The sequence below is a fragment of the Nipponia nippon genome, unplaced genomic scaffold, assembly GCF_047370975.1.
Source record: "Nipponia nippon isolate SJK-2023a ecotype South Korea unplaced genomic scaffold, ASM4737097v1 scaffold_9, whole genome shotgun sequence".
Lineage (NCBI taxonomy): Eukaryota > Metazoa > Chordata > Aves > Pelecaniformes > Threskiornithidae > Nipponia > Nipponia nippon.
The window spans coordinates 24,564,618-24,584,299 of NW_028262413.1; the positions used below are offsets into that span (position 1 = coordinate 24,564,618).

The following is a 19,682-nucleotide window of genomic DNA, read 5'->3' on the forward strand; positions in this document are numbered from 1 at the left end:
TCAGCTTCAGGAGAGCTTGGGGTAGATGTCTTGAACCGTGCCCTCATGTTCTCACGAGACTTTAAAAGGCTCTCCGCTATACTCTGCCGAGTCCAATGTTTGTCACCTCAGATGAGCTATGTACGCTTCTTCTAAACATACAGGATAACTCATTGTCATTTCATTCCTTTGGCAGAGTTGGCCACGTGCTTCCCTGAAGACAAAGTACTGCTCTTCACACAATGCAGACAGCCATCATCTTCTTTGGACCACAATCTCCAGGGTTCTGAAAGGCCCAGAAAGCACACAGAGCTTCCAGCATGAACATCTAGTAAACACCTTGAAAAGGAGTTCCAGCAAACACCTGAATGATTCTCCTGACAGACACGATCTATATTTAGGGTGCTTTTAAGGAATTAGCCACAATGAGGAGTACTCAAAAATGTTTTCAGGTGTCTAATACGCTTATAATCCTTGTCAGCAGCAATCCAGTTCTAAGAGCTGAAGCAAACAAGCGGTCTTGCATGAACTCATCAGGTGTTCATTATAGCTGTCTTCACCCTCTTCACATCTTTTTCAGCAATGAGGAAAAGGCCAAATAAATTTCCTCCTGTTGGATTTTATTTATTTACTACTTGAGCTACTGGCATTCATTCTTTGATATATGGGAACAGGATTTTGTTTTTCTGTAACTCTGCCATTAAGATTGCTAACACATGAATTCTCTACTTGCTGTGTGATAAGTTCAAATAGATTCCGAAGTCGCTTCAGTTGTTTTCTTCCCCTTACATTTATTAGTACTTCTATGGCTAAGCGTCGGGTTTCCACAAGCAGACTGATGTGGTTTATAAATTGAGACTGAGAAGTCCTTGCTAGGGTGCTACATGCAGGAATGCAAGCCAGATTCTGCTCGTCACCCACGGAAGAGAATTAGTCGCTTGCTGGCTTTGAGAATGCTCTTGCAGACCTGGTATTAGTGGCAAAATATTCCTTAGAAAAGCCTAATACGAAATCTATGTGAGCTTAATTACTGTTTCTTCTGAGAAGAGCGGTGCTAGGGTTGCTGCTTTTGTCTGTGTCCCTCTGCAGCGTGTACCTGTGAATATGAACAAACTTGGGAAACAAGCACCTTCTTCTCCTTGCTGATTTAACTAAGGACAGCATGTATCCAGGCTCTGCTGGGAGCAGAACTGGTCACTAGACCTTCCTGACTTGAGCCCTACAGTACCTGAAAGACTATCTGAAATGAATTCTTCTACATGAGGTTGCATGATGAAGAGGCAATCAGCATCGCATCTCCTTCGCTATGTCGATCATCAATGTATGTAGAGAGGAGATAAGATGGATCACTTCCAGCAGTGCATTCCCTATACATCCTAATACCTCCCATAGCTTCCAGTTATCAAATACACTATTGGGCTTAAGATGCATTATGTAGGAAAAAATATCTCAAATTATTTCCATTCAGAAAAATGCTTGCTTAAAAAAAAAAACCAAAACCAAAAACTAAATTCTACCATTTTATTCAGAGAACTTCACAGTAGGTTCAGAACAAATTCTCAGGAGCAAACAAGGTAAAAGCAAAAACCAAATCTTGTATATTTTAGCTCAAAGGCTAGAAGAGGAAATTTATTTCACTGTGAGCATATGAAAGTTGAATGGGGAAATCCCCCACAGTAAAATGACATTGCACAGATTGATAGGCATTCTGTATTTACAATAAGGATACCACACTGAATGATTCTATCAATTAGCTAGAAGTATGTACTTCATATAATACTACTGTATTAGAAAAAAAAGAGAAACTTTGAGATCTTAACTTATGAAATCCTGAAAATAATTATTCCTACAATTCTGTGAATATTAATAAACTGTTTTCCCTTTTTTTCTCCTGCATTTTTCCATGCAAGATTATGCAAGTCTCTCTCCATTTTTACACTTAGCTGCAAAGAATCTTTTGAATGCTGAATCCTGAAAAAAATACCCAGGTTAGTATTTCAGAACAGCCACACATGGAATAAGTCTTTCTTTTCCTTTTTTTTTCCTTTTTCCCTTTATTTTTTTTAAATCTTTTTAATGGAAGCATATTTGTTTTTATCTTCTAAGAGACAATTACTTCAGAAATTGTGAGAAAACGTTCTGCAGAATACAGTTAAGATTTTAGTTATCTATCCAACTAGTGAAACAGCTGATTATCAATCTTTGCAACACTTCAAAATACTAAGATTAAGATTTTGAAAGTATAGGTAATTATGAAACTGTTTTAGTGAAACAGGCACATACACATCACCCACTACAGTTAACAATATGGGTCAGCTGGGAATAAATCTCTTAAATTATGCAAGTTATAGTTAAGAATTACCTTGAGTTCCTGAAGCTGGTCAGGTTCATAGAGCTTTGGAGACAATGCTTGGGCAAGAAAAGCATCAAGTTCCTGGCGACGAAGTATACGAACCCCCGGCCACTGTACCATATACCTACAGAGGAAGCCCATAATTATTCAGAAGGTTCCTTCAATAGGCCAATCAAGTGGTATTTTATTTGATCAGAAGTCACCAGAACGCAACAACAACAACAAAACTTTTTGTTGTCTAGACTTGAATAGTTAAAAAGGCCAAAACACTAAACAGATCTGAAGTTTAAATTTCTTTAAATTCATAGAGAAGAGCTACTGGCTATGAATCAGTTGTGCAAGAGCCTGCTTCTAGCGAAGAAGGGGAGGACAGGCCGCCAAAACAGAATTTAAAATGTAAGTGGATTCTGATATACCTAAAAATATAATAATATAAAGATTAATGGTCTTTACAAAAAAGACTAATGGTAAAAGGACTTTGTGAACATGGATTCCAGATAACACATTACTCAGAAATTACCTAGTCAGTGAATTTTATGCTCATCACATCTTAATGAACAACAATTTAAATATGCCACATGTCACAGGAGAGAAACATGCTGTCCAAATGAACGAGGAGCTCTGCTTTAAGATACCATGTGGACTATTTTTTGTATACTTACTATTCTATAAGGAGAAAAACAAAGGAGTTTTAGTGCTCGAAAGGCAAAACAAAGTACAATAGAACTGAAGACAAATTTACATTTATTGCTCTCAAAAATGGCTTAAAATTTTTCACATGCAACATGCCAGCCTTGGATTCTGCCAGATTTATAAGCTAGTCATATTGAAATCATCACCCCTTTCCAAAAAGGTATGCATCTCTCAATTCCTCAGTCAATTTTCAATCTGAAAATTAAACAAGTAAGTATTTTGGACCTTGTGACTTTCTCTTTGAAAAGCTGAAGTATAGAATTAATAGTTCAACTGCTGGTTATCATTATCTCAACTACATGAGCAATTCTAACACAGGGAATCAAACACATCATAGGCAGAGTATCATTCACATGAACTTTATATCCTGATAAGCTGCTATGCAGCTGTTCTCTGAAGAACTCTCTCTTTTGCTTTACAACTTCAGCAACACAGCCTCTGAGACCCCAAATGTTATTTTTTAGTGAGTTAAAGCCTGGAGTATAGTAACGATAAACTAATTCAAATGCTACAGTGGCTCTTTGCAATACAAGATTTTTTTTTCCCTCCTCCCTTCAGTCCTCTAGAGACTGAAGAAACATTGAATACACAGCATGCTTTTAAGATGCACAGCAGTGATGTTCTGAAAACAAAACAAACCCCTTCTCCTAGTGATGTTGCAAATATGAATTAACACTTTTTATACTCACGGTTTAATACAAAGTTAAATGTCACGAAGATTACGTGGTAAAACCCTTCCTTCATTCTGTTTTACCTTAAGGTAACACTGACCTTAGTACACAACAGAGCACCATAAGATGAGTGGGCACATTAGTTGGATTGAGCATTGCTGGTGTATCTGATCTCATACAGGCCAAAAATGCCCTCATTCTTCGGTTCTTGTCTTCTACTGCTTTTCCCAGCCACAGCTTCTTCAGATTAGGACAGGTCCATTCCCTGAATGCAAGTGCTTCCACCAGCTCAGGGGTTTGAGGAGATTTTCCTTTGTAAGCAGCCCATTCTTTAATTATCACTGGTGAAACTGCAAAATGGCAACAGTTGAAAGAAAACATTCAGAGTTAAAAAGCAGCATAGATTTAAAACTTTGTACGCAAGAGATTTTAATCCAAAAAGCATCACTTTGAGGTTGCAATAGATACTGATGTTCTGGATTACATTGTCAAATTGGTAAATCAAACTCTGTATGGACCATCTTTCAATTGTGATCACTTATAAGGTAAGTGCATGCAATCACGTGTACACTAGGAATGTTACATCAATACTTTCAAATTAATATACAACATAAAGGAGCTACATAGATTTTTCTAAAACAAACTGCATAATTTGAAAATGCAAATTTCCTCTAAAATATCTGTCTCATTGATCAAAAACCTACAGTGATAAATAAAAATAGTACATAAATACAAATATATTCCATATGTGGTCTTTTAAGAAAAATATGATCCTAGTGATTTTATTCAAATCAGATTTTAAACTTACATTATACTTGTTTGTAGTTGTTCAACTACTGCAATGGAATGAGATCTCAAATATGGGTGGCTTTGGGTTTTGTGTTCATTTTTTTGTGGTTTGTTTCACCCCCCCCCCCCCAAAAATTTTATAAAACATTACTTCACATAAGCCTTTCAATTTACTGCACTGCTTTCTATTAAGAGGTCAGTATTTTTGTGCCTACTAAGCTCCCTTTCATCCGCATCAAAACAAAGACTGTTCAACTCTACATTGCTGCTAAATCATCTCCCTTTTTTGTGTCTGAAGGCAACCAAAACAGAACACAAGTTTTAAAAAAAAAAGAAAAAAAAAAAAAAAGTCAAGACTGAGAAATGATACCTTTGGCCTTGGAATGACCCCAAGTTTGACACAGCTCAAAATTTGTTTGCACCCTTCTTAACTCAGAGCCCAGTTATGCAGTGTGGAAAGATTCACGGAACTTGTTAGTGAAGCTTCAGGTTACAGTCCAGAGAGACTCGCTGCTGGAGCACAGACCTGCTCTTTCTGCTAGAAATCCTTCTGTTGCAGATCAAGACGACAGTACTACTGGTGCCAGGATAGCCCTTACAGCTACAAAGTCTCCTTCAGCGATCAGACATCAGCCTTACAAGTAATTTTATATTTAGGGGCAAGCAAACCATGGCAGAGGTGATGATTAGGATGAAAAAAAGAAGCTCCAGAACATCCCAAAGCACTCTCATGCTTTTCTGGAATCAAACTATTCTAGCATTACAGCTACATTTCACAGCACTCAGGATAAGTTTTACAAAGATAACATGCAGCAATGAAAATAAATATTCTGATATATTTAGTTGGTAGCCTCACTACAAAATCATGTTCTATTTTGGTTGCTACCAGTTTTTAGATGCCACCAAGCTATACAAGATGGGCTTTAACAGCCAGCAGAGCTACTCTGTTATTTGTGCACAGCTTATCATGCCAGTTTTCACTTCTTGTTTAGGTCTGGAACAGTAAACATGAACAAATACAAGCATGTATTTTATGTAGGCTTTCAAAGACTTGTTTAATTGCTTTAGGTCTCAGAAGCAAGAGAGACTTTTGGACCAAAACTTCTTAGTTTTGAGGCTACTATGCAGAACAGTTTCATCTGTTAGCAGTAAAAAAACCTCCAAACTGTTGACAATTGACATAAAATAGTTGTTTGTCTTTTGGAGTTCTTTTTTCTTTCCTTCAACCTCCTTTTGACAATGGAGGCGATATTCCTAGCTATACTCAAGTTTCTCTGTTTGGATGCCTCTCCAGAGGCGAGCAGATGCAAACTCTGTACGCATATCACATTGAAGCACCCTCAGATGACCCCCTTCTCAGCTTCTACAACTCCTGTAACAGCAGACAACAGCAAGGAAACAGAGCTGTACAGAACACACGTTTCACTATTGTTTCTTTCACATGTATTTCACATGTAAAAACCTCAAGCTTAGAAGAATGAAATATTTTATGTCTATGTTTTCTACCTGCAATCCTATGTTTCAACATTCAAATTTGGTTCCAAGCTTTCAATCTGGGGATGACAACTTCCATGACCCTAGGAAATTAAGGCCACAGGAAGAGTACCTCCGTTTTCTCTCAAAACATACAATCTTCAGTAACATGCAACCTGTAGAGGTCACAATGGAGATCCACCCTGGCTTCAAAATTTTGCAAAGTAATGGTTATTATAGGAAAGGTAACCATGCTTCTTGCAGAATGGTTTAATGTGAAGGTCACTCTAGTGGACTGGCAAACAGTATCCTCTCTGAATGATGGGGATGACAGGTGATAGTAGTAGGAGACTCCCTTCCGAGAGGTACAGGGGCACCCATTTGCTGACCTGATGCACTATCTAGAGAGCTGTGCTGCTTACAGGGGGCTTGTATCAGGGATGTCACCAAGAGACTACCAAGCCTCATACAGACCACTGACTATTATCTGCTGCTGTTGTTTCAAGTAGGCACCAGTGACACAGCCGGGAGCAGTCTGAGGAGTATCAAGAAGGATTACAGAGCCCTGGGAGCAGTGGTAAGGGACTCTGGAGCACAAGTAGTTTTTTCATCAATCCTCCCAGTCAAAGGGAAGAGGTTTGCAAGGGCCAGTCAAATCTAGTGAATCAACAAATGGTTACAGGACTGGTGCCACAGCCAGGGGTTATCTGGAGTCCTCAGCACAGGAAAGACATGGACCTGTTGGAGCAAGTCCAGCGGTGGGCCACGGAGACAATCAGTGGACTGGAGCACCTCTCCTATGAGGACAGGCTGAGCGATTTGGGGTTGTTCAGCTTGGAGAAGAGAAGGCTCTGGGGAGACCTTATAGCAGCCTTCCAGTACCTGAAGGGGGCCTGCAAGAAAGCTGGAGAGGGACTTTTTACAAGGGCATATAGTGATAGGACAAGGGGTAATGGCTTTAAACTGAAAGAGGGTAGATTTAGATTAGATATAAGGAAGAAATTCTTCACTATGAGGGTGGTGAGGCACTGGAACAGGTTGCCCAGAGAAGTTGTGGATGCCCCATCCCTGGAAGTGTTCAAGGCCAGGTTGGACAGGGCCTTTGAACAACCTGTCTAGTGGAAGGTGTCCCTGCCCACAGGAGGGGGGTTGGAACTAGATGATCTTTAAGGTCTCCTCCAACCCAAACCAGTCTATGACTCCATGAATTACAGCTATATCCATTGACAAGTAACTGTAGCACTGTTCACCCAAATTTAGCATTTAACGTAACAGATGAACCTAGGACTTGTCCATATCCACTTATTTCTTCAGGGCATTTCTTACACCTTTGACAACTCTGTACTGGGACTGCTGCCAAAATCACCGTCTTCTTTAGCTGCTAAGGATCTCTGTCCTCAGAGGAACGTTTTGTGTTTTCCTCCCAGGACTTCCACGTGGAGATAAGCAATGTCTACCCTGAAGACTACATTAGCTACAACACTACTCGGGATCAGAGCGTGTTCAGCCACAACATCACAGTGCTAATTATACTCTTTTTCATACTAAACTTCCTCCTGCTGCTGATTAGCAGATTTGAATACTCAAAGTAGCCTAAGCAACTGCACAATATATTGACATCTGCTTTGAACATTACCCTCACACCACTTTAAAGTCAATCCAGGTAAAAAGGGTCAGCATCAATCTGCATCAGGGTAACCTGCTTGATAAACATGTGAATGCTGTTACAGGCTCTAAAGCCATTAGTAACAGCATCCTGCATGCTCAATCTGTTAGTTGCTAACTACATCTCAGGTGGTTTTGGTATTCGTTTTGCATTTTTTTCCACAAAGTGAATGTGAGGTGTGAGGTACCTAATACCACTAGAAGATGAACTAGTTAATGCAGATTAATCAAGGCTCATTTTAAACCTTATAATCTTTACTGACAGCACAGCTTGAGCTAAGCATGCTTGATTTTGCAAAAGGGATACTGCCTAAGATACGGCTTTCCTTTTGGCAGAAACAGCATCAGCTGAATACATCCTTGAAGAACAGTACATCACAAGGTGGCTAGGCTTAAAATAACAAACGTTTGGACTGAACCAGGAGTTATGACAGCTTGTACAAGTGTGCATTTTTCCATGGAGTGGAAAGGGCAGATGGCTTCATCTACGCATATGTATTCATCAGAACATGGGAAATAACCTGTTTCAGAACTTGAAAAGAAGAGCAAGTCAGACACAGTTTCCATCTCCTCAGAAGGAAGAGCAGCTCAGCCAATGCTGTGCCCTTGGCAGTAAAAGCACAACCAAGAACTTTGCGATTCAGCTTTTCATATCCTCTGGGAGCAGACATGAGGACATGTACAGCAAAGGCAATACTCAGCAGACAATTATCACTGAAGAACCTCACTGACTACCTCTTCCAACAGATCTGTTGTTTTTTATTGGCTTTTCAACTACATAAAAAAAATAATGATTTAAAAGACAGGAAGTAATCCATTTTATGAAAGATCCATTATCTTGCTGTCTACATGTTTAGTAATAATACTGATGTGTCAGTTTATTATGTATTTTTCATAGTCTCCTATAAAACTTGCATGCAATATACTTGCAAATTATTCACGCACAATTATTATGTTGCCAGTGTTATGGTTTGTACAACAAAGATTACAGGATTTTAGATATTAATATATCCATTAACTCTCTACATAAATCTTAAGGACAATATACATTTCTTCAGAAATTAAGTTCTTCATTCTCTTAATGTCTCTTAATTCTTAAATTTTCTCTTAATTGCCTTAATTACTGTGTTTGATAACTTATTCATTTTTGAGAGCAGCAAAAAAATTAAAACACTGAAGGAGAATCAGCATCACTAGTTCAGTATAGCCTGAGTCCTCAGAAAATGTTAGCAAGGGCTAGTAAGTGTGACTAATCAATCTGAGGAATCTTCTCTTGATGCTTAAGACACTATTCTCTCTTTCCATCTTGCACAGCCTGCCCAATTCTTGCTACTTTGTAAGAGGGGTGACCAAAATAAATGTGTTGCTGCAACACAGCCCTTTCAAACCACATGCCTGCATCTTAGCTCAAATCCATCTTCACTAGTATTGTTAGCTTTGCAGTGAAGCAACTAACTTTTGGGCAGATGTTTGAATTTTTTTTTTTTTTTTTTTTTTTTTAAGAACATGGTCAGTCCTAAGACAGAAGTAGGTCAGTAGCTGAATGTGTCCTGCAGCAAGACCTGCCAGAGCTCCTGTAACTAAACCAAGCCAGCAGTAGTGTTCTTAGCCTCCATTGAGAATAAACCTCTGAACAGCAGTATAAATGAAGAGAAAACAGAGATTATATAGGCATCCCCGTTAGCCTAGAGAGAACATTCTAGGTTTACAAGATAAAAACATTCTGAAGACTGATGCAGACCTTCAGCACTCAGCTACTTCACCACTACAAATGCTGTAGCACACTTTTAAGGACAGAAGTCTGACGAGGCTAAATGAATACTTCAAATAACTTCAATATTTTAATCCTGAAATAACCTTGTAACCTGAAGTACTACTATGTTGTGTGAATTTAAAGAATTAAGACATTTGTGACAGTATGTGTGCCGAGATATTATTCAGGCAGGGTAAATATTAATTCCCACAAAATAACTGGCTAAGATAAACAGTTTTTCAAACATCATTGGAAGATTATCATCTTCACCATGAATGTACAGAAACATTTCACAATTAAAAATGGAAAGAGAAAAGGGAATGAACACGAAGTTTACAACTCATTCTTATTTTTACCTTTTACACATGAAGACTGCGAATGATGCTTTCATACATTCTAAATATCTGAGTCTTAAATTTAGTCTAGTGACAGCAGACTCCTATATATAAATACTTCTGCTGCTGCTGCCATCCACTTAAAGCTTTAGCATTCCTTTAACCTTTATAACATGCTACTGTAAAGTTCAATCATTTCCTTGTATGCATTTCATTGTAAGAAAAACAGTCTAGAATGAGGCAGTTGAATTTTCTGGAATGACAGCAATTCCTGGAAGCAGAAGACTTAAAAAGACGGCTTCCAGATTAATATGAAGGCTAACATTCATCCCTCTGAAATAGCAAAAGGATCTTTGGACGAGTCTGTCTGCAAAAGTTTAATCTATCTTCACCCAGGTCTACCTTTACTTTCATTACACCTAACTTCTGTGGATTTTAAACCAAGTTTTTATATGCCAATACCTGAAAGATCCTAGAGATTTGTAATTTTTACTGAAGCACATTTAATTACAGATTTGGGAAGACAGAGGGGAAGATAGGAACATATGCACCTCTCATTTTTGAAAAAAAAAGTGTGTAAATTTGTATGCATATGCTCCGAATAGAAGTTTCCTATAATGAAGTTCTGCCACATTTTTTTGAAAATTACATCACAAACTGACTTTACTTGCTGCAAGTCTGACAGCAGCTTGAGCATACATTTTAAAAAACAAACCCCAGAGCTTGCTTTGAAATGGTAACATTTATAGTTCTTAAACTACTACAGGAAATAAGATTTCAAATTAACATCTTTTTCTATTATCCATGGGATCAAATAAGCCATAAATTCCTCCACCGTTAGCTACACCGATGAAATCTTAGCAACTATTCTCATTCATATCACAGTACAAATGGATATGAAAACAGAGCAAAGGGAAGGGAAATAAAGAATGGATTCTACAGTACATACATTCTGGTGGAAGTCTGTTCTTTCTAAAAGCAAGTCTTTCAGTTTTCTTTCTGCTTTCTGCCAAACTAAACAGGACTCCGTAAACATACTGACGAACTGGCCTATAAAGGAGAGCAGCAGGAGGCAGGTCTTTGTTGGCTTCATCTTCTATAGAAACGGCAATTTTGATTTCACCCTTTTGCATGAAAGAAAGCAGAAAAATATGACATGTTATAGTGAACAGAAAGTATTTAGATATGCATGGTAACTCAACCCAGCTCTAATATAAATCTCACCTAGTCAAGAAAAAATGTGATTCAGCAGTAATGTGGATCTTATGTATGTGAAGGTAACAGCAGAGGAGGACTACCCTACGATCTACTTGCTTTCCTCCAATAAGTCTCCAGGCTCTGATTATCCCTGTTGCTCTCCTCTTTCTCTTCTCCATCACACATTTTTTTTTTGTCTGGACTACCCGCAGGTGAGGATTACCTTTATTATTGATCTTCAAATTATTATTGATCTTCAAATATGGATACTTTGAGGAGTGAAATAGTACATATGAAAATACAGTAATGTGCTTCTAGATAGTCAAAGCACATTTGAAACTTATCTAGATTTCAGACAGTTATTTTAAGAAATATGCATGCTGTTTAAAAACGCCAGTCTGACTTTTTGATACAAGGATTTGAAACAGTATGGGAGACGCACTGTAAAAAACATCATTATGAGAAGACTTGGTCAAAAAATCGTAACTGGGAATTACATAAGTAAGGTTGTTTTTGAATGTATATAAATAAAGCTTTAGCATTTTATACTTTTTCAGAAAAAAGCATGAAAGAACCTTCCAACATTCTCTCTCAAAACAGCAACAACATTCTATGTTTTCTGTGTCTGTGAAACCATGTTAAGATTTTCTTGGAAAATGACTGACTTCACTGCATTGCTCCCAAATACCAGCCTTTATTTTCAACACTGACAAGCAATCTTAACCATGTTAAGATTTTCTTGGAAAATGACTGACTTCACTGCATTGCTCCCAAATACCAGCCTTTATTTTCAACACTGACAAGCAAGCGCTCCGTTTGGCTACTTTCAATTAAGAAAAACATTTAAACTGTCCCAGTAATGAATACTGTAGGTGACATCTTGGAGTGCTTACATTAGGATAGTCAGGTTTAACTCAGACAACGCTACTTGAGGTATAAGGTATGTCTGAAAGGTCTCTCTTTATACGTAACAGCAACATAACCTGGAACACCTCTACGTGCCAGTTTCCAAAGAATCCCATAATTATACAACAAGATATCTATCTGTCAGCGTACTCATGGCATACTTTAGGTCCCCTGTGCATACTTGTTCAAAAGCATTTCAGATAGTGGGGAAAGGAAAACAGTCTTAAGTAGTACTGATTTAGTTTTGATGCGGCCATCTTCTAGTTTGACTTCTTTTCTCTGTTGGGAGTGAATTTCTCAAATGCAGGCATTTAATCTGTATCTTCCCATTTTGAGATATGATATTAAATATCAAGTAGTATTTAAATGTAGTAGGAATATGCAAAGCATGAAACAGAACTGGCATCAATAGTCTTCATACGCCTTCTAATTCTTCCCCACTTTTCTTCAATAGAGAAGTGTAAAAACATAAGAGCAATACAAGCTATGGTGCAAAACAAACACACGGGAAATAGGAAATCCAAAGCTCAACCTTGATGCAGAAATTTCTCTTTTTATGGATTTCAGATCCCTGCCTACAGTCTTTTTTGTCCTGAAGCGGATTTTTAAGATGAATACAAGTTAACAGGAATGAGGACAGTGCCATTTTGCTAGATGCTCTACAAATATGTACACTAAATGGGCTTGATGTATAAGAACCAGTACTAAGCGTTTTGAACACTACAGAGGAAGAAGATTAGTTGTCTCATTCTGGGACTCATGTGTTTGCACTTAGAAGGAACAATGAACTTATGTCTTTTGACACTAGATTAAGTCAAATAAAGTTGTGCCGGAATACCACTGCTCTGGCTCCTTCCCAGTTCAACACAAAGCAGACTTCAGCAGCTTCCAGACACACTGAAGCAGGTTATCACTGCCTACTTCTGTAAGAAGCTCTCCCATTGCTTTTCAAGGTGTCCTCATGTGGCCATTCAGGTAGATTTTTTTACTGGACACACTGAGCAGACTGAGTCCCAGGCTGTGTGAAAATGCCTGCGGCTAACCTGGGATTTGAAGGCTAGCACAAAAAATAGCTGAACAAAAAAAAAAAAAAAAGGCAAAAAAAAAAAGCCATCAGAAACGTTCTGCCAAACTAAAATGAACAAAAATTCAGAATATCGTTGAGTTAATGTTTAATTACATTTTAGAATTATACAAAAGGGCATTCTTAGAGTTGCTATGTTTCTATCAGGGCCAGTTACCGGGGATGGGAGGGATCGAATTGTGAGGGAAAACAATCTAAGTATTTTTGAACACTGAAAATAGAAAAGACTTGGCACAGACACCAAAGCACATACACAACAGGTTTTAGATGGAAATGGGCTCTATATAAAAACACACACACACATACATAAACATACACACACATGCCTAGAGATATAAAAATACCTACATATATTCAGGAAAAATGAATAATTTTCTAAGTAAACACTTGTAATTACAGCCATCTCATACTTACTGGAACAATGTACCAGACCAGATCAGTGGTTAGAAAACAAGTGGAAAAAATTGTTAGAAGCACTAAAAATGGACCAAAACTCAAAGCATTAACCAGGATGTAAATTTATGATACTCTTTAGCCAGAAATGTAATTTCAATTATCTTTACAGAATCATTATTTCACAGTACCTAATTTTTAAATGTCATACCTTGGTTAGGACATGAAAGATGTAGGGATACATTAACCCCTTCTTGTGCCTGTGTTCTGCCACTCTTAATACTTCAGGTGCTACAGGAGGTAATGGAGGGGTAGTAATATCCATGTGGTTTCTGGTGGGCATTGACAACAGGCATGGGATTTGTGGATTACTGGTTTGATTCCCTTTGACATCAGCTGCCTGACTTCCTGAAGAAGCACTAGAGGAACCTTCTGCCTGTAACAGAACATACAAAATAAAGTGCTTTTGAACGCGTACGGAAACATACCAGGAGATCAGCCAAGAGAAACAGCAAATTTCCTACTTCACCCACAATAAAAATAGTAAATCTTCACATCATGTTGCATCAGTATGTAGAATACATTATCCAAAGCTGGCTAAAAGATTTTCAGAAAATGTAAACTTTCAGCCATTGTTTGCTAGCAGAAGCAAATTACTGAAAAAATAAATATTATGGTAAAGTTTTAATTAACAGCAACAGTAATAATTATTTTCTTTAATTTTTAATTGCACAATACGGAAGGGGGACTGATGACCTCTCAATGAAATGTGAATGACCTCTTCACTAAGTATTTCCAAGATACTACCAACTAAATGGGTTAACTGACAGTCACAAAGTCTATAACTTATCTAGACTTCCATTAACACATCCCTTCGCAGTATGCATTTAGAAATGAAGCAGGAGAAATGATAGTTCAATTTAAAGACATTTAAAATATATAGTGTCTGACCACAAAAGTCTTGTAAATTTTTTTTAACATAAAATTCTTTTTCTCTGAGAAGATTATAAGAGAAAATGGCAACATTTTCTGACTCCAAGATTGAAGTGCCATTTTATTCCATTTCTAGAAATGTCGTTCTCAAATTCAGAGGAAAAACATGATGCACAAAAATATACTGTAAACCTCCCAGTGAATAAGCCTTTTGTAAGCATTTATTTTGTATCTCTCAGATACAAATAAAAAAGTAGAGTTCATTCCTAAAAATCCTTGTCTTGAAAACTGAAAGCTGTTTTTAGCTTAATAGTTCGTACTAGTTTTGTGCCTGTAACTATTACAGTAATATTTAAAACTTTTGAGACTGAAATTTAGTTTGTTCACTTGATGATATATCATGCATGAGTATTTTCACAATTTGTGTAGAAAATTTCACATGCTTCATAAGACTTTAAAAGCAAAGCTGAAACAGAAATGGCCAAAACCATGAAATCCCATAGAAGAAGTAACACAAAAAATAGGCCCAAACAAGATCAGCTTCTTCACTTCAGGCTCTTATGAATACAAACCTGCATGTAAAAACCAAAAAAACCCCACACAACCTCAAAAACCTTCCACAGGAAGGTGTATATGAGTAAAAACATGCTCTAGCAAAATATTAAAGGGGTAACATTATTTTCATATTACGTTTTAAGCACACAATCAAAGAGGACATTACTGAAAGATCATATTTTAGAGTTGGTAATCTAGACTTCATTTTACTTATAAAAATGAAAACATACAGAAGAAATGGTTAAAACCTGTAAACCAGAACACTTCTACCACAACATACTAATACAGAATGTTTTTACAAATGTGTGAGCTATCACAGCTCTGTTAAATCCATGTTATATTATCACATACATTTCTTTATCAGTTTAAAGATATTTGCCTCTGTCTTCTACTACTACAAGTCAGTGATACTGGACCACAAAGAGAAGTTTACAGAACTGCCCATTACTGGGGGCACAGAAGGAAGAAGACAAAAAACCCCTACCAATAGCAATGCTTTCCCTGTTTGCACTACCCAGGTTCTTCCTGGACCTGCTCCAGCAGTCTTCAAACACCTAAGCTGAGGAACTACCACCGTAAAAAGTATTCTTTTTTCTTTAGTAACATACACCCAAATGAGACAAGCATACCTTTGTCATGTATAATCACACAGTGAGACAACTATGAGCAAGGAATTCTGATGTTTAAGTCAAGTGAACGGACTGTCAAGATTGCTGCTACCTATCTGATCTATGCTAGATTTTCCCCACTTTAAATTTCCTCAGAAATTCACACAGCTCCTTCAGTTGAAATCTTCAGGAAATATTTCTTTTTTTTAATCATTAATATATACCTCTCTAGGAAAGGAGTTCATCTACAAAATGTACTCATAATCCTCCCTGTCATGCTCAACAAATGCAACTGTCTCCTCCTGCTACTGAAGGCTGAAGAAGTGGTTTGACATTAAAAAAAAAAAAAAAAGGCAAGTAAAACTCACAAGCATTTATACATTAAATTGGATGCATTTAAGTTGGACTGCATGCATACATCTACTGGAAAGTTTAATCACTGCTTATACAGCTCTAATTCTCTGTGTACAAAGACAGTCAGCCAGACATGCCATGCAGCATGTCCCACCAGTCCATCGCCCAGCTCCACGGGCAGCACCATCACCGCTCTGGCTGCTCCCCCCTCTGCAGGACATCGGTCTGTGCAGCACACACACAGGGCTGCAGCTGCATATGTGGCCCGTAATACAGAGAAGAAAGGAATGTAATAGGTCAAATTAGCATTTGCATATGGTGACTAATCCGCAGGCAGATACAGTTATTGTAAGGGGCATAGTCTGCAAAAATAATAACCACTGATGGATGAAATCATCAGCTTGATATTTTAAGCACAAAGCCCAAGTTCACCGAAATGTCTATGCCAAAGGTACAGGGAAAATGTTCTGTTTGTCTACAGCGTAACTAACTCGTGATTGGTTTTTCTGAGACAAAATTAACACTTCGTGTACAGTTCCATCACCAAGAAGCAGAGATATTAAGTGCAAATGCTTTGAATGTTCTTTCTAAACATGGTTCAAACTTGGAATACAGAACACCATACTCTTGATTTGACAATGGTTTTAAATTTGAAAAAATTTAATAGGATACTGTTAAGTCTTCATGAATGACTTAGTTACCCCATCCTTACTTAGTTAAGTAGCAATACATTCTAACTGGTCCCAGGGAGCTACTTTAATATGTATGATGTGAAATTCATACCAGGCGGTTATGAAGCACTTCTACTCCTCAGCTGAGCTTTAATACACCTATAATGGTCTGTGGCTAACATTGAAATATGTGTTAACGCTGTTCTCTCAACACTGTAGGTTATATGGCATGGACACTGAACCCACAGACACTTAGACTGCTGTATTTCTCAGTAAAAATCAAAATAATGCACTACTGTAAACACGGGTAGCAATATCCAAGGATGAGATTGTTAGCTAAGGAGTAAACAAGTTTATTGGTTTCTTTCTATTTTATATCTAGTATTTTCTAACACATCCTATTTAATTTTCATTTTTATGTATATGCTACAATATTCCTTGCAGAAATGCCTTACTATACTTTAAAGCTGTTGTTTTGTAATTCACGAAAAGTTGTTTACACTAAATCCTATCAATATTGAAAATTCTACTCAGAGTTTGCTGTAAAGCTTTAATACAAAACAATAAATTGTGATGTTTGGAACTTAAGGAATTACCTTTGTTTGGTCTCCCAGCTCCCCACGCGTTTGACTTTCTGACTGGGTTCCTGTTTTTTCCCAGCCTATTTTGTTCCCACTGACATGGCTGAAGGACAACATGAAGAAAAACATAGTATTAAAGTGCTGTTTAAGATACAATGGAATAAATCCTTGGTCATTGTCACTGGAACTATGGGCCAGAGAGGACTCTCATTTTAAGGGATGCGATGCATTAGAAACATCAATTTGTAGGAGTCTTGAAGAGACTTTAATACCAGCATTTATTCATTTACACTATGTCAACATTTGGATCGTATTTAAAAGCTGTATATTACAATGAGTAAATAATGTTCACGCAGGAAAAATTCTTGATTGAACTTTAAATATTTGTCACTATGCCAAGTAAATTCCCCTCAATTAGAAGACTATTTCTACTAACTGTGATATAAATGACACTGTCTAGATTTCAGTTTCTAAATTTATTCCATAAAATGTATAAGGCAACACTATAAAAAATGCTGAAAAATATTGTTTTTTCTAAAGCAGGTACATTTCCAATTCTACACTACATGGAAGCTATGCAAACTTATTTGATTTACTAAGCAAAACACATGACAATATTTAAAGTAGACAGTCTGCATCAAAAAAATTAAAGTCCGAGCCATCATGCATAACTGTAGACACATTCAGAATTTAATACCAAGTAGTAACATACTTATACTATTATACACAGCCCCAATCTTTTAGAGGGCAATCACAAACCTGCTAAAGCCCTAGGCTTTGATTCTCACACAGGAAGCTGCTACACCTAACATGACAAAGGTAAACACAAACTGCCTCTGTTCAAATTTCCTTTTTGTAGGTCAGCAAGCAGTAATTAAATGAAAGTCTGCACAACTTTATTGCCAAGGACAGACACATGATCCAGCGGAAGTCAGAAATACTTCTGCAGTAAACAAGGCACATCAGTAAAAGAGAGCAAAAACAATTTCACTGCTGCTTTATTCCACGCATAGCGTGTCAGCGAGGGCTCTCAAGTCACTGTCCTAAATGGTGAATTTCTGACATTCACACCAGGTTTCTTTGTAAAGCCACATTATCCCAAAAGAAGCGTAAACACTACAAATTCAGTAAAGTTTTATAGTTTTCTAGCTACTGAAATTTTAGTGAATTATACTGTGAAGTAAAAATATTTCTTTTATACAAAGTAAAGAACTCTAAGGCTTTATGACATTTACCAAAATCTCACACTCTCCTTCTTTCAATAAAATATAAGGGCAGAAGTCCAAAAACACCCAGCAGTATTTGGTTTTGGATTTCTGCTTGGTAAGGAACAAGGTGACTAGAGTGAACCCTGGATATGTTTGCAGTCATAGTGACCTAAAACTATTTTCTGAAGGTCTATCATAACACTAATATGCAGATTTCTTACTTTCAGGATACTGGTGAACGATTTTGAAAATAAATTTATTTTACCAGAAGCCGAGTAAGAAAACATCCTCATGAAAAACTTACTTCACTGCACCTCCATTGCCTTCATCATTGTCGGAGGACGAAGATGTAGAAGAGGCAGGAAAATAGGTTGAATCCACATGATTAGGGCTCCCACTCTGAGCTGGATTTATTGGAGAAGATCGTTCATACAATGGTGTATGTTTTCCTTCGTGAGGAATGTTACTGTAGTTGTTCTGCTCAGAAAGACTTTTTCCACCTGTTTCCAAGGTGATGGCTGGCTCAGAGAGACTATATGGGTATGGACCCTGACCTTGGGCCCCACCCTGACTGGACATCTGCTGGGCCTAGAATAAAGTGAACTTTCTTAAGTATAGGTAACAAAAAGGCTTTTATTTTATAACAAAACACATTATTTAATCAAGTGGCATTTTCCACATGTACACATTTAATCTCGGCCATCTGGGACAGCCACAAAAATTGGTCTACCAGAGTCTGTACCATCACTATAGTTCCAGACTTAATCAGTGAACGCCCATGCTAAAAAAGTTAGATATACCTTTCCCACCTAGATTTTAATTTGATGAGCACAGCAGGTTTCTCCCAAGAAGGGCAGAGGGTTATACTTACCACAGGTTTTGCTTGTAGTGAGGTCTGTGGAATGTTAAGCATCTGAGAAGGAACATATGGTGGCACTATCCCAGGCATACCAAACTGATTTGGTCTGGCTGCTGTATTGCCAACAGGGAGCAGGGGGAAAAAAGAAGGAAAAAAAATAAAAAAACACAAACCAAAACAAACACACACCCATGAAAATGCTCAGTATTTGACACAAATATTATCCTTTTTATTCTTTTGCTTCTATGGTTTATTTATTCCTGTTCTCTTAGCATTACTGTTTTCTAGTATCCTTTAAGTCAGTTTTATTCATTTTTTCTTTTTAATAAAAATACTTTGTAGCTTGCGAAGTCTATTTTACTTCTCTCACCTTCTCAGATCTTTGTATCTCTCATTACTGCACATTTCTATTCTACCTGGGAATCAAAAGAAGCTTAAAAGAAAAAAAGCCCAAGAGATGTCATAATGAAGAAGCTGGCAAAAACAATGTCACAGAGACACACAATGCTGGCACTTTCTATGATTTGAATATCTGACCTATAGTAGTCTTAATGCCCTTTAATGCAGGTCTTTGAATGTAAATAAAGACACCCCATCCCCAAAACAGAGAAGGAAAAAATCT

General features: G+C 37.4%; 1 protein-coding gene across 3 annotated transcripts in view; it reads right to left on the reverse strand.

Moving 5' to 3' along the window:
• The window catches only part of FAM120A (family with sequence similarity 120 member A), a 55,760-nt gene that overhangs the window by 13,921 nt on the left and 22,157 nt on the right, over positions 1–19,682 (reverse strand). For all 3 annotated transcript variants that reach the window (XM_087742913.1, XM_009475852.2, XM_087742914.1), the window contains exons 6-12: positions 19,073–19,173; positions 18,506–18,789; positions 17,009–17,096; positions 13,503–13,727; positions 10,661–10,835; positions 3,797–4,046; positions 2,342–2,456 (exon numbers count right to left, since the gene is read on the reverse strand). In XM_087742913.1, coding sequence (XP_087599039.1) covers positions 2,342–2,456; positions 3,797–4,046; positions 10,661–10,835; positions 13,503–13,727; positions 17,009–17,096; positions 18,506–18,789; positions 19,073–19,173 — 1,238 coding nt within the window. The remainder of the gene's footprint in view (positions 1–2,341; positions 2,457–3,796; positions 4,047–10,660; positions 10,836–13,502; positions 13,728–17,008; positions 17,097–18,505; positions 18,790–19,072; positions 19,174–19,682) is intronic.